The sequence below is a fragment of the Chaetodon auriga genome, chromosome 8 (assembly GCF_051107435.1).
Source record: "Chaetodon auriga isolate fChaAug3 chromosome 8, fChaAug3.hap1, whole genome shotgun sequence".
Classification (NCBI taxonomy): Eukaryota; Metazoa; Chordata; class Actinopteri; order Chaetodontiformes; family Chaetodontidae; genus Chaetodon; species Chaetodon auriga.
In genome coordinates, this window is record NC_135081.1 from 26,084,053 (window position 1) to 26,110,690 (window position 26,638).

The 26,638-nt window shown below is 45.8% G+C and overlaps 1 protein-coding gene across 3 annotated transcripts in view; it reads right to left on the reverse strand.

The window, feature by feature from the left end:
* Window positions 1-1,067: 1,067 nt before the first annotated feature.
* sema6cb (semaphorin 6Cb) overlaps window positions 1,068-26,638 on the reverse strand; it is a 142,546-nt gene continuing 116,975 nt past the window's right edge. Inside the window, exons 18-21 of one of the 3 annotated variants that reach the window (XM_076736562.1) lie at window positions 20,804-20,862; window positions 20,296-20,346; window positions 16,429-16,506; window positions 1,068-5,219 (exon numbers count right to left, since the gene is read on the reverse strand). In XM_076736562.1, the coding sequence (XP_076592677.1) occupies window positions 3,898-5,219; window positions 16,429-16,506; window positions 20,296-20,346; window positions 20,804-20,862 (1,510 nt within the window). In that variant the 3' untranslated portion in view covers window positions 1,068-3,897. Of the gene's footprint in view, window positions 5,220-16,350; window positions 16,507-20,295; window positions 20,347-20,803; window positions 20,863-26,638 lie in introns of all 3 variants that reach the window. The other 2 variants (XM_076736561.1, XM_076736563.1) reach the window with 2 other exon arrangements.

A 26,638-nucleotide genomic window follows, 5' to 3' on the forward strand; every position in this document is an offset into this window, starting at 1 on the left:
TATTCTTACTCCCTCATTATCTCCTGGTAATTTTCCTGGAAATAACTGTAATTTGGTGCCAATTCCACAGACGAAGTCCTGCAAGAACATGTCCATCTAAATCCAGTATTTATTGATCATTTATTATTGTGAACTGCTAACCTGAATCAATTCTAATAATTGTACTTCAGGGTATCCATCAGTCAACACTGTTTCTATAACTGGAGCCACATTTCACAGCTCTTCCCAGCGAAATTGTTGGGGAACAAAAAATTTACAGACCTGCAAAATAAAGTGTTACCAATATTTCAATAACATAGATATAAAATAAAAATGACACTAATACTTCGCGTTTCCATCAGCCGTTAAGGCAACTTTTGCCACCTTGATCCATCATATGAACTTTTTGTGTGTTTGCTGCTCTTTGTGAGAAGAACTTTTAAAAGAGAAACAATTAGCATAGATCCATCTTATAAAGCATAAAACTCACCTTTATTGTGTTAAACAAGTAAGTCTGGAGTCCGCCATCTTCTTCACTTCATGTTGTACCGCGCTCGCTGCTGCCTCCTGTGTATTAAAACACTGAACATACTGGCTCATGTTGAAGACTGCAGTTGTAACTGGTGCTTTGAACGAGCTAAATGAAATCCTTCTTCAATCCGTCTGTAACACTCAGACTTAACTGATGCTGACATTTCACTTCAACTCCCAGCAAAGCGGGGTCTTACCAAAGACGTTGGCGTATATAAAGATAACGTTTCTAAAATTCCTGGATCCACATTCAGAAACAAACTGCTGGCCGGTGGACGAACTTTCCACCAGTCTGTTGTTTTTGAGACAAGTGGACGTCCTCTGTGGACGTAATGCAACCTAACGTAACACCATCTTATACTCTCAAAATTGACTGCAGAGTTGAATGAATGACATCATCTCAACACCTTTGTACACAATCCTCAGAGAGGTAGTCCGGGGTCACTGCACTGAGCTGCACTCCATTGTACAGCTGTGTTTGCTGCTTCCACCCGTCATGCATCACCCACAGTGATTTGACAGACTACTTTCACACATTCACCAGTGAGACACTTGCATCATATTTTCTTTTTTATTCCTAGTATAAGAGACATACAATGGTATTCTGTGAGACCAAATTCATAGTAATTCAAGAGGCGTAGCCTGGAAATTAAACAGAAAAAACCAACATAATACTGAATCAATGAGACCCCGCCCAGATAGAATGTATTTACACCAAATCAAATACTGACAGAGCTTTTAGAGGGCGAGACCGCTCCCTCCCCTTACAATCTGTCACCGGCAGATTAAAAAAACAACCAAAAAAACACACTTCCACTCATCAAACACTGTAGCTGCCACAATTCCTCTTATGAAACATTACGGTCACGACCTCAAATCAAGCTGGATGTTTTGTATTTGTTGTTCGAAAGCTATTTAATGCTCTGCTGCCTGTTAAAATCCAAATCAACTTCCTTTCAACAAACGCTGTGATCGGACGTATTTTCCTCTATTTACTGGAGCTGGAGGATGAATAGTAAACTTTACATTGGGTCAAATGAGCTCTGGGAAATTTCAATCAATAGACACCACTTTCAGATACAGTAAATAGCGTCGTGCTGTTTTCACAGAATTGATCACGGTTCCAGTAAACCGTGGCCAAAGTAACTGCTGAAACTGGAACAGTGGAGTCCTGGAGCCGACAGGCATCGCCATCGCGGAGGGAAACCCTCAGCAGATGTTCGCCAGCGTGGCCTCCTGGGAACCACGACCGTATTGATCTGAGACAACCTCAGCTTGTTGGATCAGAGTTCATTGCACTTCTGCACATATTTCCTAAACGGAGACTTTCTGGTCTCCTTTTCACTTCCTGTACTGTTGAAGTTGACACCTGGTGACACAGGTAAGTCAAAATCTACAGCGTAACCATTGTAGAAGTTCAGTTTCATGCCTTCTTCCTGCATCAATTCTCTGATTTTTATATAAAACCAAAACAACAAGATGTAGCACATTATGCTTCTTAATTATTTCCTCTGAATAAGAACTAAGAAAAAGATTTTTTAACATTCGGCGCCGGAACAAAAAGCCACATTCCTGCTCCATCCATCAGCCTTCTACAATGGCTACAGGCCTGTAGGTGATAACTTAAGAGGAACTGTGAACTGCTCCTTTAGAAACCCAAAGAGAAGCTAATGCTACTGCTAAAAGAAAAAAAAAAATGCAACAATGGCACCTATAGAGAAAGTGACACCCAGTGGAAAGTGACATTAATGGAGGCAGTTGAACCTGAATGTCTGCAGTCTCAGGCTGTGTGTACTCGCTTTGCCAAACACTCCCGAAAACCTGCAGGCTCACACTTCTGGGATAAAAAACAAACAACAACAAAAAAGAAAAACAACAACAGAGAAGTGAAGAGTTTCATCCCAAAACATGGCATCCAACCTTGGAAAAAATACACATATCTGGTGTTTAATATCTGCCAAATAACAGATGATACTTTGCAAAATATTACTTTATTAAAAAAAAAAATACTATAAGCTATAAGATATGATTCGTTAGTGAGTGTTAGAATCATACTTGCAGTTTTCAGCTGATCAGAACAGGACAAATATCTCATTCTGGGATGAAACTCTTCAAATATACAATAGGATACTGTCTGACACATACTGACGACCATAGAAAATGAAACACCTACAATATACTGTAGCATAGTAGCCATCTGAGCCCCTTGCATTAACCCCTACCCCCATGTCACACACTATTATTAAATAAGGCACACATTTACACATACAGTTAAAATTTGGCTAGTAATTATTCCTTTATTTACAACCAATAGCCACAAAGTTAATAATTATAATAACTGCAGTCCGTTCTATTTTTTTTTTTTTCTTTTTTGTTCATTCTCATAATCCCAGGTGGCATGGCATTTTTCACTTGTCCTCTTTGGGTCCGGTACACAGTTTTGTTTATTTCCATTTCAGAGGATGTTAGACCCACTAGATTTGTGGAGCACCAATCTTAGAGAAACATTCTCGAGGAACTTAAATGGACCCGATTGCGTCACTTCTGAACTGACATCTGCTGGGACGGGAAAAGAAAAGAGAGAGAAGACGAGTATAGCTGCTTTGTTGAAGTATTTCCTTTCTCTTGTCGACACGGCCAAATTTAGCTCAGTGTTATTAGTCAACTGACAATGGGTTGTATTGATGAAGTGCATGATTTGGTGGCCCTCAGATATTTCCTAGAGGGTGGGGGGGAATCGTTTGATATGCCCAAAAGATGAAAGAGTATAGTAAGGCAAAGACATAACTACTTTCAGGGGAATTTGCTGACTTTTCACCACAGGTTACATATACTGCATATGTATATGTATACATATACGGTGTGGATATAAACACACATATATATACACACACATGCATAATATAAACACATTCGAGGGTGGGGTGGGTGGGGTTTGGATACCAACACTACATCAGAAAAGGTTAAGCAAAAGCATGAATCTAAGCATTGCAGGAGCCTCTGGCTTTTAAGTCTTCAAGATGACTGATGTCTTCAGTTTTTCCAACATCAACGCGTCCAAAAACTAAGTTGCATTGTAAATCCACACTGAGGACATTGGCAGCCTAATATAAGGAGGTGGCATCACGTCACCCGAGTCAGCAGTTCTATAGTAAGCAAGTAGCTGAGCAATACCAATATGGTACAAAGATATTCGTTGGACAAAAAGAAGAGGGGAAAACAAGTTTGGTTGAGGCTTTCGTCCACAGTGACACTGGCTGCCACGCGATTGGTTGTGTTTTCTTGTGAAGGTCTGCAACCTCGAACCCACTGCATTTCTTCAGAGGGAAGTTTCTTTAACAAGACACAATGAGGGAGACTCCCTCTCTAGTCCAGGAGTGTACCTCCTCAGTAGTTGAACTTTCCCTGTTGGTTGACTGGGGATGTGGCAGGTATGAACAGGGGCTTGGGAGGGACGTCAGGTTTGAGAGAGGAGGCCCGGCGGACAATAGCGCCCCTGTGTGGGACCTCCTGCTGCTCCCCATTGTAGCTGTGCTGGCGGGCCAGGTACCCATTGGGGATGAGGGGGTAGTGAACCTCGCAGGCGCTGCCCGTTGAGTTCATCCGTGCCAGGAGGGGAGGCGGCTGGTGGGGCCCACCGTTTCGTTGGCTGAAGCTGTGCTGGCGAGGGATTATTCCTCCTCCACCTACTCCGCCTCCATTGGGCATCTTGTTGGCTGCAGCAATCAGCGAGTGCCTCTGAGAGGAGTGCCTCCTCTCCAGCGTGGACTGGTGGTGTGGGGGAATGTCCGGAGGAACATCCATGCGTCGGGTAAGGCTGTCCCGGGGTAAAGTGGATGAGCTGTAGTAGGGGGCTGATTCTGTCTCAGGAATCTGAGGTTGGATGCGGTTGGTGAAAGCTAGCTGACCACCACCACCGCTGGCCATCAGACCCGATGGGCTCATTAACTGAGAGTTCTTGCTGCTGCTTGCCTCGTGGATGTGCTTCAGGAGCTCATCCAGTGATGTTACCTCCATCACCTTCTGAGAGTAACCAGGGTAAGGTTGCTGAGATAACACACGTTCAACATTATGGATTTTGCGTTCTTCTGGATGGAGGTTACCTCCGACCAGTGGCTGTCCATTGGACAGGCTGTGGGAGTATGGAAAGACCTGCTGGTGAAGCAGCGCTGAGCTGGGTCTTGAGCCAATGTTGTGGGACTTTGGTTCCTTGGCATTGTTACAATTCTGGTTCTTCTCCCACTGGTTCTTGAAGGCTTTCATGCTCTTGATGGGCAGTTCTGGGGTTGAGTCTGGCGTAGGCAGACCAGACAGCTCTGAGGAATGGTGGAGGTGGTGGTGAGGGTGGACCAGGTCTCCCATTGTCATTCCATGATGTCCGTTTCTCCTTGGTGGGTGATGCTCCTTGCTGTTTGCGAAGAAAGAGTTGTAGATCTTCGGGGAGGACACCTCAAGCTTGTCGTCCTTACTCTGGCTGTCCAGAAGGCCATTGAGCTTAGCCAGACTGCGGAGGGACAGGGCATGTGGTATAGGAGCCTCAGGGTCTTTGGACAACTTCTTGGTCTTGTGGCCCGTGTGGTTGCAGTAGCAGGAGACCAGGAAGCCAGAGAGGAAGGCGCCAAGGACAAAAGCGACCAAAACACAAGCGATCAGGAGAGTATAATGGACACTGTGATTGGTCTTCTCCAGCTCTGGCGGGCGCCTCACACCTTCAAAACAGAAAAAGATTGAGAAAAGGGTACTTTAGTTAGAGCTTTTCTGAGTGAGCCAGGAAAAAAAAAACATTTTCAAGAGCTAATATAGGTCAAGCAGCAGCTGGGAGAGACAGGTTGTGTTTACAGGGGCTTCACTATGTGGGAAACAGCATGGGAGAGGTGTTTGAACTAAGCTCTTGGCTTCCTTTCCCTCCACTGTTAATAGATCAATACAGCCTTTCTTTCAAGGGCCTGTCCTTGCCACTCAGACTGGCAGAGGCCAAGAGTTCCCTAGTCAGTGAGAAATCAACTCTGAAATGAGTTAGAGCTTTAAATATTGATGGGAGCACAGCAGCAGGAACCTGATGTCATTTTCACAGACTCTGCTTTCCAATGCGAGGATCAGGGGCGAGAGCACCTGGCATGATGAATGAGCCAAAAATAACAGGTCTACCCAATAGCTCACAGAGTGTGGCGCCTTTGCCAACATAGACTCAAATGAGGTTGTCTAATTCTTTCAAAACGAAGCAGAGGGGACAGTCAGTGCACCAAAAAGACAAGGTTACTTAGCAGAGGTAAATCTACCATGTAAATGTCCTTGGGCGATGTGACCCCAGCACTGTGTTTGCCTAATGGCGTGGAAGGTAACGACTATAAGTGGAGTGAAACCTGCCACCTTTCATAATCAGAGCTCATTTGCAAGAGGCTGCTGCCATCTGTGGTGTCAGCCCCTTCTCTCCACCCTTAATGACAGTTTCTGTGAAACTGATTAGTCTGTGGAGGGGGACAGCTGAGGTGCACTGAGGAGGGAAAAAATGCAGGTGTTCCAAACAAGCAAAATTCAACGGCTCATGAAAGCTTCGTTGAGGAAAAAAAAATGGAAAGCGATGATGTCTAAATCAGGCTTGATGATAGTTTGTGAGATATTCAGAGTGATGGTGATGAGCATGATTGGTGGATGAGTATAAGGGTGATCAGTTGAATAATTAGATCTGCATTAGAGCCAATTTTAATCTTTTCTCTGAAGTGACCCAGACTTGACATAATGAAAGCTCTTCGTTCAAGGAAGTTCTTACGGAGATATTCAGAGATTCATCACTGCATGAATTATATATAGACTATATATCCTGATATTGCAAATTTTCAAGAAACTTTACTGAGATATTGATCACAAAGGCCTCGAGCAGAGTTCAGGGAGAGCTACCTGGAGAGAACATTACTGGTTTAAAAATCCTTATTGTTTCAAGGTATGAAACATGTCGCCTAATCCTGCCAGGTGTCATGCGATAAAGCCATGAACACAACCCGAATCCTCAAAACTGATGAGATTCCACAATCCTCTTGAGACAAACATCTCGAAAGGATTTTATTTTAGTGGAATCGAGGGTGTGAATATAACCTCCTACATGAACTCCAGAGACAGTGAGACCAGGGTGAATATCATTAAAGGTAATGGTGTCTGTTAAAAGGACCATAAAGGGTCTCCCTCACTGTGTGAGTTCAGAGGAAAATATTAGGGGACAGCACAGGTGGAAAATCTGATCAGAAACGTGTTACGTTCCAGTCAATTCTCATCAAAAATCCACAAGAGACAAAAGCACAAATGATTGAAGTGTGAAGTCTAAAGGCACAGAGACCACAGACAGTTTAATAAGTGGACAGAGCTTCTGGGTCTGAGAAGTTAAACCAATGCAGAAGAGCCTTAGACCTGCCAGCAGGGGGCGACGTCACTGGTTTCAAAAAGAAGTCTGATTGTAGCTAAGCTGATCAGAAAATGACCCTATAACGATAAAGCAGGGTGAGCTTTAGGGCGAGGCAACCTTTTGATTGACAAGTCGCTACGTGGCCTCCTCTGGTTCTCAGTCAGAAAGAGGCGTAACAATAAGTACCCTCCCAAGCTCCACCCTCTTGTTCAAATATGGTCACTTCTGGCTCCAAAAATGGCAACGGCCATAATGCCAAACTTGTGGCTTCAAAACAGTAGCACACAAAGCAATGGGCGGCTCTGTCCACTGTTTATTATACAGTCCATGGTAACTACACAGTGCATGATATGAAAGTTAGACCTCTGTCTTATTATAAATGAGATAAGATGCAGCAAAATTGGAATCAAACAAGGCTCATCTCTCATCATGATGGATCCGTACATGGTGTCTATTTGTTTGTTTATTATTTAGGTCATGAAGTTACTGTGAAACGTGGTCAGTTCTCTTTCCTCTTCATTATCGGGAGGTAGACGTTTGAGCAGGTGTGCTTGTAGAGGCTTATTATCTCAGCATCATGTACCACTACATCCATTTTCATGGGTAGCTTTGCTTCTATTTTCCCTAAAGAGAGAGACACTGTTGCTCACTGTAATCTTTCTGGAAATAATGCTTTCTATAGAGCTTCCCATTAAAAATGCTCAATTTCTAGCCATTTACTCTTATGATTGCCTTGATTTATGACCACATTAAAAAGTCATAAATCAAAATTGCATCCCAGTGAGGGACGCAATCAAAAGTGATGCTGCAGTGAGCCTGTTAATACCTCTTCTTTTATTCTTGGGCATTTTTTTTTTTTTTTTTTTTTTGGTGTCATTACACAAGCTGCCAATCAGCTCTGCAGCATCGCTGTGGGTCCAGGCTTGTGATTCTAACTGATCAGCATCCCGGCGGCGGCGTGCAGCTTTTGTAATGAGCGGTGAAAGGCTGCTCTCATCTCAGTGTGCTTTCTGCCTCCTGTCACCCCCGTGGCTTCCTGGTACCTGTGAGTCATCCGCTCCCTCTGGACCGCGACACCCCCCTCCCCGGCCGGGGCTACAGGCCAATTGAGGGGCCCCTCCTGCTTGAGGGGTATGAGTCAAGTGCCACAACAGGGGGTGAAGCGCGCAGCTGAGGTAAACAAATCCAGAGCCTACGCACAACCTATCACAACATGTTTCATGAGCAGGTTGGATGACTCAATCACTGGGTATGTGGGACATATGGTGCCAGTGGTCACAGTGAAATTAATACCCTGTGAATCATTCCGACAGCCTGGCAAGCTGCTAGGTGGCGCACAGGAGGTGCTGGCTAACTGTACACACTGGCTTTTTTCACTGCTTCAGGAGCGTCTGGAAACGACAGACTGGGGCTTGAACTACACGCATTTTTCCTACAAAAGAAAGTCCGTTCACGGGAGGAAATCTTCTCTTCAAGCAGAGGTGATAATTAATGCCGCTTTACATTCGCTTCACAACTTCCCTTCAATGTTTACATAGCTTCCTCTCTAACATCGTCACATTATATTTTTGTGTCAACTCAACATGGTCTCGGCTCAGAGAAGGCTTAATATAGAGATACCGAAGTCTGCCAAAAGGTAAAAAGACAGATGGGCTGCGTGAGTGGAGGCAAGGGAGGCAAGGGGAGAGAGGGATGGTGACAGCCAAGGGAAAAAAAAGAGGAGGAAGATGAAGGGATGAAATTCAACCTTGGTGACAAACTGGTGATGAAGGGGTGACTGAATGTGAGAGGACTCGAGGATCCAAGAAACAAGGGAGCAAGAGCAAAGGGAAAGAGTGGAGATGAAAGATGAGAGCTACAAAAAAAAAAGGGTGATGAGAGAAGGAGTGAATGTACGTGCATGGAGCAGATTTGAAGGAGGAGGAGGAGGAGGAGGAGGAAGATGGGGAGAGACAGACAGACGTGATGGGGTGAGTGACAGACCGTCACTCTGCTGGGTTTTGAAGCCCGGTGCTCTGCGGCAGCTGTGATACGGTTGGAGAACAACCCTCGCGCTCCTCCACGGCGCCGTAGGAAGAGACGCGCTCTGTGATTGCATCCATATTGTTAAAAATAGACGGCGCGGCAGGTTATGTAAACAGGAAAGTTGTACACAGCGTCGTCTGCGCCGCGTCTTACTAATTGGCGAAGATTTTTGCATAAGGGAAATAAATTGTTTTCTTTTCCTGCAGGTGATGAAGTCGGAAAAGTGACAACTTCTCTTAAGCATGTGAGTGATTAAGTAAATTCTTTGCAGACTCCCACAGACATCGCAAATCGACTTCATTAACAATACAGCACCCATAAGCTTTTCCATGACACCAATTACTGGTAATCTCAACGCTTTGAAGTTTCATACTTGCTCAATTGGGAAAGAATTCTCTTTGCATCTCTTGCAGGACATCAGAACTCTCCAAATCTAAAACACTGGGAACAGCTACTCTCATTTCAACACTTCCAAGGTCAGATATGAAATAGTTTTAATGCAGGAACAACTTTTTCTTTTGCACCTAACTTTACTATCAGGCTTTTCTCAAGGGTGCGTTTAAGCACTTTGTAACCTGGAGAACAACTTCTATTTTTGTGCATCAAGTGAAGACGTTCCAAAATACCCCTAATTAGTTTCTGCTTTTGCAAGCTTACAAGTGCATGTAATTGTTCCCTTAATGGCTACTCCATCCCAATGAGAAGCCAACCAGACGAAATGGCCCCGGGCTTCATAGGCGAGCATTATCCCGCTAATGCCGGAGATTTATTTCTTCCACACTAAAAATAACAATTTCACTCCTGAAAGACACCCCGAGGTTAAAGATTGGAACAAATGAATTATTTTGCTTTTTTCAAATGCAGGTGAAAAGCAGAGCAGCTCTGCCCTGTTGCCGTGAGCTTCAGGAATTTGACAGTTTTAATACCTGATGTCTGTGCGCTGACAGCCATGGTTAGCAAACAGAGCGTGATTGTGTGTGAGAGTGTGCACGTGCACGCACACACACAGGGTATATGTGCTGTATGTGTGCAGGGTTCTGGCTGTTGACTGAGTGAATTCAATCATGTACACTTGTTATTAGGAATTTGCATAATATTCCACCTCAGTGCTCAGCCAATTGGATGCAGTTTAATATATGCACACGAGCGAAGGTGATGTGGTGTAATGTAACAGATCCATTCCAATTGAAAACGAGTGGTAATGAGCACTGCATTTCATTCCAGGTGTGCTGATGCATAGAGAGCATAGATTTCATTACAGTTTTGATTGAATACTGGTAAATTAGGCGTGCTGTGGCATCTGGCAATCAGAACCACACTGTCTGTATGAAGTCCTTCAATATTTACACCTGTGCTTTGAGGGGAAAGTCACGTTTCCAAGCAGCAGCATAACATTTTGTTTTAAGCACTCAAACAACAGATAGTGGTTGGTTAAAGGGCTGGTTCATTCAAATGATGAAAAAACATATTTTTCCACATCTCTGCAGCACATATGGAAGAGTTTTGTTTGTACTGATTAAAGCAGAAGAAATAACATTTGAAAAAGGTTTTCTAGAAACAATCCAATGAAACTGCTTCCGACAGAGCAAACAGCCCCATGAAAACACACTGCAGCTGAATTTCTCAAATGTCACTTTTCACTATTTTGACCAGCACAAAGTCACTTTTATTGTTTTGGGGTGGAGGCAAATGTGTAATCTCCTAATAAGAAATTTAATCTGCATGGCTAGATACCACAGGGTTTGGATACGAAAATATGTTGTTCTGTGATTTGGGTGAACCGACCCTTTAAAGTGGCATCTGATAAACTTATCACAAGCCGTTAAACCAGGCAGAGCACATGCACTGAGTGACGTCCTTCTTAATTTTCTTTTTGTTTTCCATGCACTTGCATCAGAAACTTAAAAAGAAGAGCTGTTTATTTGCCATTCAGCGGCTGGTAAAGCAAAATGGTTCCAATGCAAACTTCCACCGGCTGCTGTGGTGATTTATATTCGAGAAGGAAAGGCGGCACTGGAAGGATCTTGGCTTTACCGACCAACTTAAAGAGACAGTCCACACCAAAGCCAGTCTGCAGATATGGTGGCTTTTAAAAACATCTCGCTGCTGTTCTAGCTTAATCACTGGTGATGCACGAAGAACATGCACCAAACAAAAGGTGAGGAGACTCTGAATAACAAAGGCTGTTTAACGGACATTTATACGAACCTCACTGGTCACATATGGACAAATAACATTTATTTTCCGTATAATCTTTGTTTTACAGCTCTGTCTTTCTGCTCATCTATCACCGTGTCGTGCAGCGCTGTCTTTGGAGTGAACTGCTTCTTTAAGAGACGGAGAAACTGCTCGCAGGCCCCTCAAACACCTGCGCGCAGCTTCAACCGTCGGCTGTAAACCCGGAGAGGCAGATCAGAAAGACGGTGAAAAGGGTCAGTGAGAGAGAATTCAACAAAGGAGGCAGGTACGGCTAAAGGGTTAGTCCAACTAAAAAAGAGAAGAACAAAGAAAAACAGGCAGGTAAACGGGAGGAAAACTCCCCAGAGGTCAATGAGACAGATCAAAGGGTAAGGGGTTAGGGCTAGGAGCCGGGACAACTGCGTGCTGGATTTGATCACTGTGGGCCCCGCGGTTCGCCGACGGCTCGCCATCCCGACAGAGCTGAGCTTTAACAGCCGACGTGGAGCAAAGAGCCATTCAAAGAGGCGGTATGACAAGTGAGGTATTGGGTATGTGTAATGCCTTTAAGGGTAGTTTTTACAGCACACTGCAGAGCGTGTTTTTGTAGTAAAACATGATGTCACTTCTAATCGCCGTAAAGCGCTGGTGAGCGGAGCGGAGGGGAAAAACGGCCTAGTGCTGTGTAACCTTTAATGAATGCCATTACACCATGACTATGACTCAGGCAGTTCAGCACGGCACAAACGTTTCGGAAAGTGAAGCAAGTGTGTGTGCGTGTGCGTGTGTGTGTGTGTGTGTGTGTGTGTGTGTGTGTGTGTGCGTGCGCACATCATAGGCTGACTTTGGATAAATCATGTAAGCGCAGCCGGCAGGGTCAACACAGATAAACGGGCTGAATAAGATTCGACAGCCGCCAGTTGTGTTTAACAGCCATAATGAACCTGTTCTGGATATGCAGCCTCAGTCTGACCCTTAAAGACTGTATTAAATATTTTAATGTCCAACTTGGCGTGCTGTCTGAGAGAACTGACGGCTGATATGTTTTCCATCGACTCTGCTGAACGGCGGGAGATGGCGTCTAACTTTTTAGAAATAAATTCTGACACATTTCATTGTTGTATGATCACTTTTTTGAGTTTTGATGGTTGGGAAGAGCCGTGTTTTAATATTAAACCCTTTCTGCGTGTCTGTATTTGCATGTTTTCACTCTTACGGGGTTAAAAAAAAAAAAAAAGTAAAATATGAGTCATAAAAATCCTGATGGTGATGTGGACTGAAGCCTCTCTGAGGAGCAGATATTGTGATGGTGGTTAGAGGGGACACAGTCAGAGGCCTATCAGTGACTGGATGATGCAGGCGGTGTCTGTTGCCATGGTCTTCAGAAGTATAAATAACTCTTTAGAAAACTAGCTGGCATCGACGTCCCCCCCAGGACGCCAGCCCTTCTTCATGGAAAGGTTCAGCCTGAGTTCACTCTCCGCTCTCCTCCTGTAGCGTTTTAATGAGTCTGAAAACGCCTGCTTCCCTTGATTCTATTATCCAGCCATCGTACTCTGCTTGTCAGCTAAATTAGCTGCTAGCCTGGCTTTTTAGTGCAACCCACGCCGGTTCACCTAAATGTGCAGGGGAGTTGCCGAAAAGGTCAGATCACAATAGAGGGCAGGAGAGGGGGAGAAAACCCGGAGCGGTCTAGAACCAGAACCACAGTTTTCTATGTGTTCACACACAATGGAGAGGTGGGCGTTCTCCGGCCAGAAGCTGCCGCCTGCACCAGGACTGCTGGCATTTTCTAAATAGCAGCAGTTCAACAGGTTCCTGCCCGAGCCTTTTAGTCCTCCCTGGTGTTTACGTAATGTGCTGCAGCTACCCACGTCCCAGCGAACACTTCTCATCTGTCCATAACTGAGCGACGTGAAATCAGAAACAAATGTGCTTCGGATTAGCAGGCTGAGTGCGACTGCCTTTGTGCCTTTGACTTCCACAGCTTCTATCTCGCTGACATTTGGGGATGAAGTGGATTTACAGGTGGTTTACGTCGACTCGTATGATCTTAAAGAGATGTTTGCTGACAGGGGAACTTTGGGAAGTTGGGAACTTCCTGAGCTGTCGTATCTGCCTCACCTGTCACACATAATAGAGGCGAACATTTCCTCCACAGCCTCTAAATGATAGTGGAAATAAACAGGCGCTGGCTTACAGACTATTCCTGTTTGAAGGAAACTGCTGCTTGAATTAAAACATGTCGGGTTTCAAATGTCGGTGAGATGAGCAGATATTTGTAAGAAGGTTAAAGTTCAGATTCCAGCTCAAGAGCGAGGATCAAACCTGTGCGCCACCTTTCAAATAATGTGCTCCTGTGCACATGGAGAGCTTTCAGATGCTCACACATGATCTAACACTAAGGATTTCTAAACATAACAAAGCAGCAAACTGCAGGTCAAGATCGACACAGTCAGTGATGTTTTTAAGAAATCTACAGCTCTGGTCTTTACAGAGGTGTGTTCATGATCGCACTTCCTGGTTTGGTAACTTGGCGGCCACTTGGCGAGCTGACTCTTCGTTGCTTGGCGTTCTTTGCTGTGGAGCGTTTTGCAGCTTTTGTTGGGGCGTCTTTGTCTCTCCTGATTGGCCGCTGTCTGCCGGGGGCTGCAGAGCCTCCACAGAAGGCGCGGACAGAGAAGCAGATACGTGGTGAGAAATGGACAGGAAGTGAGAGAGATTGGAGCCCCTCTTGGAGCTGTGATCTGTTACTTCCACACAGTTCCTCTCCTGCCTTATCAACCCGCCCGCCCGGCTCTTCTGATTGAACCGGCAGCGTCACAGTCTCTGGCTGAAATAGATTGCGTTGCTGTTTCTATTACATCCTGCACCCCCTCCCCTCCCCACTGTTGTCCAACTCCCCGGCTCGGGCCCCTGCTGGTTATTTATTTGTTATGGGCTTTTCTCATTTGAGCCTGAGTAGCTCATCATTGCAGCCAGAGAGTCTGTCTGCCTGAATGGAAGTTCCTTTCACTTGCTGAGGATTTATGGACTTCTGACAGGGCGCCTGCACAAGAAAGCAGCAAGTGGAGGACAAAAACTGCTTCATTCTGCCTCATCCTTCCTGAATCGCATCCAAATGAATGGTATCCTCTTCCTAACCTTGCAGGGATATGCTCCAGTCTTTAGCCCCAAACTTTCTCTGCAGCTCTGGTTTTTTACGTGTTCATCTGAGGGTCAGAGACGTTACGTTCCACTTCCTGCCATCGTTATCTCGCCCTCAGACTTGAATCATCTACTTTTGAAAGCTTGTAATGTTAATCAGTGTGAGTGTGAGCTGTCAAATTAAAAATGTAAGAAATAATGAGACTCAAGCCTATAAAGATCAAGATGTAATTAAATATTCAAGAGCTGGTTGGAGTTTTATAGGTCATGTCATTTATTGAGGTAGCTGCATGGTGTGGTGTAATTGTTGGAGAGTTACTGCAAGATTACAGGTTAGATGCCTTTAACAATGTATGAACAGAAAGCTGCAATGAAAACAGAACTTTTAATTCCACGAGTGAGGAAATCTCATTTCAATTCACTCTGACATCTGTAATTATACAAATTATGAAAGTCCTTTGGAGCAGAAACGATGACTCAATCGTTAGTTTTTTAAGACAAAATGTTCAAAAGCTGATGCTTCCAGCTTTTGAAATATGAAGATTTGCTGCTTTTCTTTGTCTAATATTCCTGAAAACTGAATATTTTTGAGTGTTGGTTGGTTAAAACAAGCCTTCTGAACACGTCATCTTGGGCTCTGGGTAATCGTGACGGACATTTCTTACTATTCTAACATGATGTAACATGAAAGACTCTTTGAAATATGCGTTTTCATTGGCTGTCCAGCTGAGTGGAAGGACATGGAAATGGATGCGTCATTAAATCTTGTGTTTACAGTGTCTGTGACCCTGACAAAGACCCGCGTGCAGCTGACGGTCGTTGGTTTTCATGTCATGTCGCAACAGTAACTGCAGCAGCGTGCTTTGAATTTGTTGAGGAAATCTACTCCCATTTCTTGTGCATTATTGTTATTTATTTAACCAAAAAGGGGTCAAATTCTAATATCGAGTTCTGCATAGGATGCTGGTTTATCTTAGGTTATGGGCAGAGACCCCAGGGTCCGACGTTTGTCAGAGAAGAAGATCGAAGAAGCTTCAGTGACATTGAGTTCCAGCAGCGAGTGGAGCAGGAGTTGGGCTGAAAGTTGACATCAGGACTTTGGCTCCGCACTCTCCAAGTCTGCGTTAGCTGCACTGGGAAATGAGCTTTGCGGCGTTCTCTCAGACGGGAATGGAAATTATAAATGTAAATGAACGGTCACACAGAGACAGATGCTACCTGGCTCCTGCTTTGAATTTTTTCAGTGTGTTGGAAAACATTGAGGGAATATTTGTGTGCTGACGAGCTAAATAAAAGATGAGGAAAGGCCACGTGGGAGCAGTGTTGTTTAGACTCAGGTTCCCTTCTTGATTTGAGGAGTTAATTAGAGCCAATGCAGTATTTATTTCCAGTCATTAAATCTTCACGTTCACGGCCGCTGTGTTGAGCATATCGAGATATACTGCTGAACATAACGGGACAAGAACGTCCTCCTCTAATATTCTTCCGCACCATCTTTATCTCGGCCTGGTGAAAACGTTCGCTGTGGTATTCAGCGATATCGACCGCTTATCATTCAGCAGCCTTCCATTAAACTTCGGAGCTTTAACTCAGAGGAAGCGTTAAGTGAAGCCGCCGATGTATCACGTCATGTGACGCTCACAGTGCGCGAATCAAAAAACTCAATTAGCAGTGCTGTCTGCCTCTCTCTACTGGTTTGACTGGTGAGTTGAGTGTTAGTGAGCTAATGAAAGTGACATTTCACCCTGGAAGAACTTCGACTCGCTTCGCACGCACGCCGTCACATGACCTGGTCATTCCCTCGGCGTCTGTTCAGTCCTTCAACCACAGACCGATGGAGCTGATTTGAATCCGTCTCCGCCGACATTTTAAAGTGAGTGCCATCGCTCTGGAGACGCAGGGCGGCGGTTGAGCTGATGCGGCGCAGGCGTGCGAGCTGCAGATGGGAGGCTGTTCTGCCAGAGTGAAACGTTACTTCCTGTTATTTTTCTTGTTAGTTGTCAGTCTGGTTAGAAGTGTACGATGAGGCGTTCGGGGCCCAGCAGTGCAATCCCCCTGCAGATTCACTGAGGACAGACATCCCTCCCCCTTACCCTCCATCTCCACACTGATTGGCTCCGAGTCAGGTGACCCTTGCTCCCCCACGGGGGGAGGGCCATCAGGACCTGTACCTCTTTCAGGGTCACCTGCCTCCTTTGGGAATGCCGCCCCATGATAGGTTGTGCTGGCGCTTGTGGGTGTGGTCTTCCCTGTGGTTGTGACGAAGGGGGGGAGGAGGAGGAAGAGGAGGAGGAGGAGGAGGAGGAGGAGGAAGGGGGGGGGCAACAGAGTGAGTGATTAGTGAAATGTGAATCAGCCTGAACAATCAACTTCAGAGAAATGAGGGTGAGTCCTGAGTGGAAAGCAAAGCGTCACCCGTTAACATAAAGACCCAGTGATGACAGTGAGCAGCATGAGGAGCACACCGACAGTCCCTCCATCAGGTACAGCTGCAGCCCACGTTACAGGCTGCTTAACTCCCACATCCAGTCCCTCCAGGTGAGTTTGGCGTCCCAGCATCAGAACGACGTATCCACCATTCCACCCCTCAAAAACAGCCTTTAAAAACAAACCTCAGCACGTTTTGCGCCTCTTTAAACGTCATGATGTGGCGGCTTGTCAGAGGAGACTCAAGGCTTGACTGACTTTAAACTGCAGCAAAAGTTTCAGACGCTTGTTTATGACTGAGCTCCCGGGTCAACACACCATCATGATCTGAGAGAGTGACCGGCTCTCAGACCCCCTCCTCCTCATTCTTTCCCTGGCCTCGGCTAAAACTCCTCTGCGTCCACTCTGCTAAGTGTTTTCACAGATAAGTGGAAATAGATACCGGTGGCTGGCCTGCAAATGTTTTTTTCCGCACCGCAGCTCTTTTCCACTACCTCACCCGAGCCGAGGAAACTCCGTCACCTTGAGCCAGACGAGCAAACATTACGACGGCCACATTTGGAATCGTGTCAGACATATGCCAAGAAACACGCTGGGCATTTGCTGCCGCAGGCCTTGTATTATCAAACATATTTATCTTGATGACACACTCCACATCTTGATTGCATTATTAGCTCTCTGTTGTCCTTGAGGTCCTGCGAGCAGCATGCTGCTATTGGCTTGGGCTCCCGCACTAATAAGCCAGCCATAATGTTAGCATTCTGCGGATCTCACACCCAGGCTGGAGGAAAAGTGCTTGTTCTCTCTCTCACTGTGAGCCAGTTGACAGCATTCACTCTGAATGAGGTGCCCCGTCAGTTCGCCATCTGCGCCGGGCAAATTAAAACTGTACACCAGGGGGTGTTTGGCCCCGGCGCCTCGGACAACAGCTCCAGGACTTCATCATTACTTCGATTTATAACAATGGTGTCGGCCTGAGTGTGCACGCAGGATCATATTGTTTGTCCTCTTTTACTGTTGATAAAGTACAAAAAGAAACTGCACATTACACAACAGAGGAACATTTGATTAGCTTCACAGGCAGGCGTTCGTCTCACGCCCTTCCCTGTGCTGGCTGCGACTGTTTGGGTGACAGGGAAGTGGAAGAAAGAAACGTCCCTGCCTTTGGTGTGCGTTCGAACAGCGAACGTAGCCCCTGTGTGACAACAGCTTTGTTCGGCATATGGGGTGTTTCATTGTCTGGGAAAGCTGATAATTGATCTTCAGTGTCGAAACTTAAAAGGCTTTTTGTGCTGAAAAAATAAAAAATAAACACACAAAAACAACAGAGACAGAATCTGACTGCGTGTTGGGAACTTCAAACAGCGCAGCGAAGCATCAGGGTGGCGAGAGCCCCGCAGGATTAAGCAGGAGGGGTGCTCATCAAGACTTGCTGCCGACTGAGCGGTAATTCCTCCAGCAGGGAGGCTTCGCGGACTACTGAGGCACCGTGGGACCGCGGAGGGCCGGGCCAAAGCCTCTGGCAGACAAAGTGGCCTCTGTTCTGAGAAAGACACCGAGGGACTTGCAGGATGGATGGTTCTGCTGAGCTGTAATGGCTGACATCTTCCAGCGTGATGGGCTCGGTGATGATACTAATCACTGTGTTGGATCAACCACTGCCATTAGCTCCCCTGTGTCCCAATTTGTGCAGTGACAAAGAGATCTGACTTTGAGCAAGTCTTAAAAACTCCTCAAAGTTGAGGCGGGTGCTTTAGTTGTGGAGATAAAGGCGAGTGAGGCTGGCCAGCAGCTATCTGATTGAAAATGACTGGTTTTGAATGTTGCACGGTTAGAAAATTGTCTGAACACCACCTCCTCAATCTTATCTGAGAGCGAGCCAGCTTGGCAGCATTTCTATTTCTATTCCGGCCATGCCAGGGGCTGCGCGGTGTGGCCAGCGGGGGAGTAATGGGACGTGACAGGGATGATGATCCTTCTTGATACAGGGCATTAGGCAGCCTGGCCAGCGGAGCTCCTGGTCCATCAAAAGGAGTGATGCTTGAGACAATAGCTTCAATGTTTGAGCTGTCAGACTGGCTGAGAAGGAGAGGTGGCCATCCAGCTGCCTCCATAAAATATTCCATCGTTGTAAAGTGCAGAAACATTTACATTGTAGGCACATAACTGAGTAAATGTCAGCCTCTTGTCCAGATAAAGTAACAGTGAGCGACCAGGCCGAGGTTTAAGCTGCTGCTCAGGGATATTCAAAGAGCTATTCCATCTTTTCAAGGGTCTTATTTTTATATCTTCACAAAAAGAATGACTGGATCAGAGCAGGAATACAAGTGACCAGATGACCAGACAGGCAGTAAACAAGCACGAGGAATAAGCTGCTGATCAATGATCAACGTGACTGACCTCCTGGTTGAACAGACCTGCTGTGCTGAGCTCACTGCGGCGTGCGCTCACGTTCAGTTTCACCAATCAGCGCCTTTAGATGAACGCTGGCTTTGTTTACAATCTGAGCAATCATCCGACCGCTCGTGGACGCAGCATCCCAGGGTCGACAGTTTGAATGTTCGGCTGGATTATTCACATTTTCAATAGGAAAAACTACTAAAATAAGACTGAGGATTAAAGTCCCCTCTGTTGAAGGACACAAACCAGCTGTTGCAAGCAGGGATGTCAACGTTAGCTAATTGCGTAACCACTGAGAATACTTTTGACTGGTTATGAATGTTCATTTATAGGCTAATTTGCATACACACTCGCGCAGTGTGACGCGTGGCGGGCCGAGGCCATCGCCCACTGTGTGTGCTGAATGACTGCTGCCAATCAGAGTTAGTTTGGTACCTTGAGGCCGAGCGCGTTATCAGATGGATATGCTAAAAGCTACAGACAAGCTAGCTCCGACCTCCGACTGCTGGACAGCTCTCACAAACGAAAGCTACGTCACAGCTAGCGGTCACTTCATCAGTGCTGCTGAGCAGGGTCTGAAGAAGTCTGACATTTCAATGTCTCCTGTCAAAATGTCAGATGAAAATAATTGCTGAGTCAGACGCTGGCTCGGTCCTCTACTGACTAATGTTAATGACAATCTGAGGCCGTCAGCGGCAGAGACAAACACTTTTAGTGGACGCACATTGAGTCCGTTTCATGGCTGCAGTGCTCTTATTCAATACTGACAAAAGCTGTTGTCTCCATTAGTCCCTTGGACACAAAACCATGGAAAAACAGGGTCCATAAACACATAATATCTGACCAGAATTTGTCCCATGTGTCTGGGACACTGAAATCTTCCAGGATACAGGACTGGCGCCATGTTTTTGTGACAGAAACCATGACTGGGAGATGCAGTCCAGTGTGCTCCTCAGCTCCAGATGAACCAGTCGGTTACAGGTTAATGGGTGTCCGGCCATCAAAAAGCAAAATTACCCGAAACTGACATCCCCGCTTGCAAGAATCAAACCACAACCTTTTAAGGGATGAGATCATTTCTCTAAAAGCTAGTTCCCTCTGAATGCCGCTCGGAGTTCAGTTTGCTAATCTTGAGCCTGTTAGCGCTCAGTGGAGAGCGGCTAAATCAGCGGAGGCAGCTAAACAACAAGGATAAAGACGTGTCCACTGACCGTACGCTGAGTCGAGCGCCGTGTTCTGCTTGCGAGTGGTCGCCAGGACATCTGGAGGAGGAAGAAGAAAGAAGTTCAACACGACATCAGCGTGTGGTCTCACTTCTAAAGGGAAACATGTACAGCTGAATTTGTCCTGTTTGTGCTTCTGATCACATCCCAGACACATGCGAAGGAGCCACAACAGCCCACTTTGTCGTGTATAAAAACACTTGTGCGAGCAAACGCTTAATTAAGATAGAAAGATTGAGAGCAGTATTCCAGCGGGGACTGCGAACGCGGGCGGACAAACTACTCGTCAAGCTCCTTCAACGTGCACTGAATTGCTGCCCTCGTCGAAATAAACACGTCGTAATGCTCCATTATAATTCGTTAGATCTGCAATCACTTGTGCCTGCTGTCGCTTTGCCATGAAGATCTGATAACAGCAAGACGTGTTTTTTTTTTTTTCTTTTTTCTCTTTATTACTCACGTACGTCACTGATATAAAGAAATGTTTCCATCTCACCATGGCAGGTATCGGGGTGCTGATGGTAACCGTTCTCCACATCCTGTTCAAAGCCGCCCCTGAAAGGTAAGAAACACACACACACACACACACACACACACACACACACACACACACACACACACACACAAGAGACACGTCAGTAAATTTGCATCAATCCATTTCCCCGACTGTCCATTTCTAACAAAGCACCTCGTTGAATCTTTCCCAAATTGGTTTTGCTGATGAGGCCTGCTTAGAGACGGGGAGGTAAGTGCACCGTAGCAAAATTTAATTTGTTTTGTGTCTGGCTGAGGTCACAGAGTCTCGCTGGGACACGGCGGTGGCCAGACCTGAAGGGAAAATCCACCCTTGGATCCTCCTACAAGGTTGTGTGTCATCAATTTTGTGGTCGTTCAGCAGATTCCAGGAGTTAGTCTGTGATGAAAGTTGTAATTTACTTTTGTGTGTCCTCACTTTCCCCCAGCTCGCCGCTTCTCTTAGTCATTCCCTGCATGTTTTACATCTGGGCCCCTGTCTTCACACACAGCACTTTCGGTGGCTGCACTGTATTTTGGTTTACTGACGCTGCTGCTGCTGCTGAAATTGCTACCTCTGCACTGAATGTCTCACTGTATGATGGCTGAATGTCAGTGAAAAATAGTCTAGAGGGAAGTGTGTTGATTCAGAGCGACTGACACCAAAACCTGTCATTTACCACTGATATTTTCATGGAAACACTTTCCGCTGTGGACCGCCGGCATTGTTAATGGCATGGGAAATACATCCACCAAACATCCACAGGAGCGATAAAATACACTGAAAAAATGAACCTGATGGAAATGTCATCGCAAAGGCAGGTTTTTTTTTTTTTAATGTGTTTTTGTGGGGATTTTCTAGAGAAAGAGGACGAGGCGTGCAGATTCAAAACAGGAATATATGGACTGAACACTTTATTTTTCACTACCTGTTCTTATAAATCTGGAAAGTTTTCTGAAGTGTTTCTGACCTCATGCATTAATCTCCTTCATCCAATCATGTGTTCACAAAGTGGTGAACCTCGCTCCAACCTCACTGAGCCTTTCCAGGATGCCCCTTTCACACCCAACCATGATCCTCTCACCTGTTACCAATCAACCTGTTTACCTGTGGAACGTTCCAAACAGGTGTTTTTGGAGCGTTCCACATCTTTCCCAGCCTTTGAAACGTGTTGCTGCATCAAATTCAGACGAAAGTCAATGAAGCTGATGAGCTCAAACTTTAAATATTTTGTCTTTGTGGTGTTTTCAATTGAGTTTATGTCAAAAATGACTCACAAGTTATCACGTTCTGTCTTATTTATGTTTCACACAGCGTCTTGTCTATCTCATGCAAGAACATATAGACCATTGACTGTACATTGATTTTATGTAGTCAACCACGTCTGTGTAAACAGACTGCACTTGGTGATTTAAATGAACTTGAGAGCTGAGGCACATTTGAGCAAAGAGGGAAACAAAAGCTCAATCATGCAAATTAAATCCTTCAAAAATGCCTTTGCTGTGAAATTTCTGTCATTCTGAACTTGCTGCTGTGCAATCCAAATCCTCTCAATCCATCTTCTGAACCTCTCTTCCAAAGTGACAAGAAACCCCATCTGACAATTATTGATTTTCTGCCGCTCTGCTGAAAATGTGCCCGCGATTGATACGCTGTTCCCCCTCCAATAGTCGCACCATCTTTCACCTTGGAGTCAATCAGAAATCAAAGTCTCATCCAGGCGCACCCATTCGCTGGGTGAGTAATGAGATTGCGCCGACGCACGGTGGAGCGGAAGTGCTTCTGGCCGAGCGGAGCTCCACATCGACGCCAGCAGTCTTCCCACACGTTGTAATGAACCAAATGAAACAGACGCGGGCTCATACACTGCACAAGCACAAGCGTAATGATCCGGCATTCACGCCGAGACACTTTGTACAAGCAGGCGTGCACGCCTACTCTAAAACAAACCAATTAGTTCCTTATATAACCTAAACACAAACCTACAGCTCACAGATTACATGCAAACACAGTCTTCCAGCGCTCATCTATAATTGGCAAACAAGCTCCTCTCTCACACAGAGGCAATACAAACACATGCTCACGTACATAAAGTTTCAGATTCCCCTCTAGAGGCTCACATTCCTCAACGCAGACGTACGCCTCGGCTCCTGAGAGGAACATCAGACGCCTAAATTGGAGGCAGAAGCCGGTGAACAGCCAAAGAGCGAGAACACCGAACTCAGCTGGAAGGAGAGAAATCGCCTCAAAGAATTAATCACCTCAATTTCTTCACTGTGTGTTCGAGCTGCAACTCCGCCGTCAACTGTCAGGTTTCGGGGCGCGTGTTTGTAAAACCCGCTGTGAGGAGGCTGCTTAGCACACTGATGCACACCCGCGCTTAAAAACCCGGCTCTCTCACAGTAAATTCCTTTACGGATGGATTTGGTGTAAGACAGGAGGTGATTATCAAATCAGAGAATGCCAGGCTGATGCTCGGCGTCCGTGCCCAGAATGAAAACACAGATTCAGAGGATGTGTTTTTACAGCAGTTTGTGCTGACGTCACACCTGAAACGCTCCTCTGGTGTGAATCACAGTGAAATGTTTTCTTAACTTTATGTTTGAGCTGTTTAAAGCAGCGGCTGCGACCCTTCAAACAAAGCTGTGTCTGCTGGTGACCTCTTTGTCCTCTTTGTCCTCTTCGTCACATTTCAAGTCTAAAGGTTGTGACCGGTTCAACCAAAGAGCCATTATTTCCTCCCAGAGGCCTGAAGAGGTCAAAGCATCCATTGATTGACACACACAAAATGAAAAGATGAGAAGAAAGCTGGAAAAACAACATGAGAGATAATCTGACCCTCACCGTGGGACTACGGGTTTATTTACTAAAAGAAAACCAACAAGGAAGTCAACCTGTTAGCTACAGTCTGTGCAGCAGAGCATGATTCATGTTACAGACACCTTTTTTGTCCAGAAACTCTTCAAAACACACCAGAAAGTCACTTTATTCAAATGTATTTATGCATATTTATGATTGGAAATGGCAAAAAATCTGAAATACGGCAAAAACATCACAAGAAATGTTTCTTTGGAAAACACCTTGACAGCATCCTCCTCTGCTTCTCCTCCTGCAGACAGAAGAACCCAAAACCAAGAAACTAAGAAAACAGAGGCTGTTGCAGCTCTTCATCGCCATAATGACCGATTAAAGGATGACGAGGGTCAGAAGAGGCAAATTCATTCATCAAAAAACAGCAGAACAGATCCAAACGTCATAATGGAGGCGCGGCGGTACGAGCTCGAGCGCGCTCAGTGCCGCCTGCTCTCAGATCAACAATGCTAAACGCAGACTTTGAGCAGCGGGGGGCTTCACGCTGTGTGCTGAGGAGAACCAAAGCCTGTAAATAGAGTTTTGTTAACTAGCAGAATGACAGGTCACCTTTACGTTTGAAGAAGCACGGCCCGCTCGTCGGCACTCGCACCGTAATTGCCCTTCTCTGGCGTTCATGCACATGAACGAACAGTCGAACGCGACCGTCGGGCAGGAACTCATTTTGTTCTGCTCCGCTTTCCAAACACAAGGAGCTGCTGGCTGTCAGATATCAACATCTGTCCGCGCTTTCCCATAAACCCTTTCAGTCTGGGTTCACGTCCAGCATCTGGCTCCGTCACACTCTGAACAAACTGCATCTCATGGATTCGGTAGGCGGACCCTCGGTCGCCACGATGCTGTTATCTGAGCGTTAAAGGCCTCGTCCCACTGGGCCAAACAAAGCAAACTGGTTCAGTGTGTCAGTGTGGGATCACTATTTGTATCTTGGCATCGATAATAAAAGGGCTCTGCACTCGGTGGCACAATGATGATTTCATTTAGCAAATCAGAGAGACGACGTTTTTGGCTGACGGGCCTTTAATTTTAATGAATGCAGTGTTGACTAAACCTGAACCTGAATGTCACACCGATGTATTCACTGAAAGCGAGTATCCACACAGCAAATTAACACCTGCAGATGAGAACACAGGCACAAAATAATGAATTCACAACTAACCTCGATGACGACATGAAGGGCAGCAGGAATGTTCATTTGTTTTCAGTCTGAAAACATGAAAGCTAAAATGTTCTGCCTCAGATCTGCAGAGTTAAATCAATATTCCACCAAACAATTTCTAATTATGAAACAAACTGAGGTGATGGTTTTATGTTCTGTTCAAAGAGCTTTGCAGGAGACATAAAGTCCTACACGACGTTCGGCTGTTTGTTTCCGGAAAGTGAAAATTCTGATTCTAGGACTGATTATAGTCACGATCCGGCGTCGTGATGCATCGGACAAAGCTGAATCCTACATTATGTGGCGTTCAAGGCCTCTCGAATCGTCTGTTTGACTGCACGTCCTTCTCACTGAGATTATTAAATATCTGCGACTGGAATCTGGACTGTTGACATTCTTTTTTCGTACAGTTCTCGTCTTTCCATCCAACATTACGACAGAGAACAAGCACAAATTAGCGCCTTTTGTTGGTGCCTTGTTTTCAGTTCCACGTGGGATTTTAGGGTTTCGCAGCTGTTCTCCAGTGGCTGATATGACAAATACACTATGACTCCTGTTTGAGTAACAAGTTTTAAACTTCTTTAAAGAGCAGAATATTCATCTGTGAACTGCTCTGAAAGGTTTGAGGACACAGACAGGACAGGAAAGTCCTGAGAGAAGGACTGATGCAATCCTGGTTTTGGTCTTTTCAATGGATTTGGAAAGACCATCGCCAGCCTTCTTTTGGGTATTTCAGCCTGCACTGCACAGATGTGCCTGTTCCAGGATCTGTCTACATCCTCCGTCCTTGGCTGTCCTTTGTTTTGGCGTTGTGCTGCCGAGTCATTATGTCAAATGCATAATGGATGACACATAAACTGGAGCACCCAGAAACAATATGAAGCTGAGCCTTCCAGCCACACAATCTTTCAATTTGCGAAGAGACGGAGTAAGAAGGAGGGCCGCGATCGCTCTCCCCGCTCCCTCTCCGACCCTCCGATCAGCCACAAATCAGTCATTAAAATTTATGCCACTGCCGGATGAGAAAGGACTGGAGGAGGAGAAGAGACTGATAGTCCATGAGAGAGTGATGTGAGAGGGGAGACGTGAGAAAGAGGCCGACAGAGAGAGCAGGAAGTCCCACGAGGAGGAGGAGGAGGACGACGACTTTTGAGCCGCTTCATCTCAAACTCTGGTCAGGCCCTTCGCATCAGTTCATCCTCCGCTCGTCCCATCGCTGTCCCTTTATCATCCTCGTTCCCCTTCTCCTTTCACCATCCGCTCCTCGCCTCCCCTCAGTGATTTATACCCACATATAAAGATATCAGTGAATGCAGGTTGAAAATCTGATGCTTCTTTAGAACCACACATGCAGCCGGAGCCCGAGCAGACGAAAGCTGAAATGAAGAACAGATGTCCTGCGCTTTGGAATCAGACTAATAAAATTCTCTCTCTTTCCTCCCGCTTTTCCTCTTTGTTTACCTCTCGTTCCTCTGGTCTGTCCTTCACTTTTCCCTCCTTTAATCCATCTATTTCTCGCTCTTTAGCGTCTTCCTTTCTCCCAGTCTTTTATTGTCTTTCTCTCCTCCTCTCCGTCTCCTTCGTTCTTTCGTCTGTCCATGCTTCCCCCTCTCTCTCTGGCAGGGGGCTGATGGCTGAGTCTGGACAGGATATTTTGGCCGATCTTTCTCACGTTCTGGTCGGTTGGTTTCCAGCGAGGCTCGGTCCTGCACGCTAAACACCGACTCATAAATCAAACCTCGGCGAGCAGCTCGGAGCACTCTGCCAGCGTGAAGCCACATCGGCAC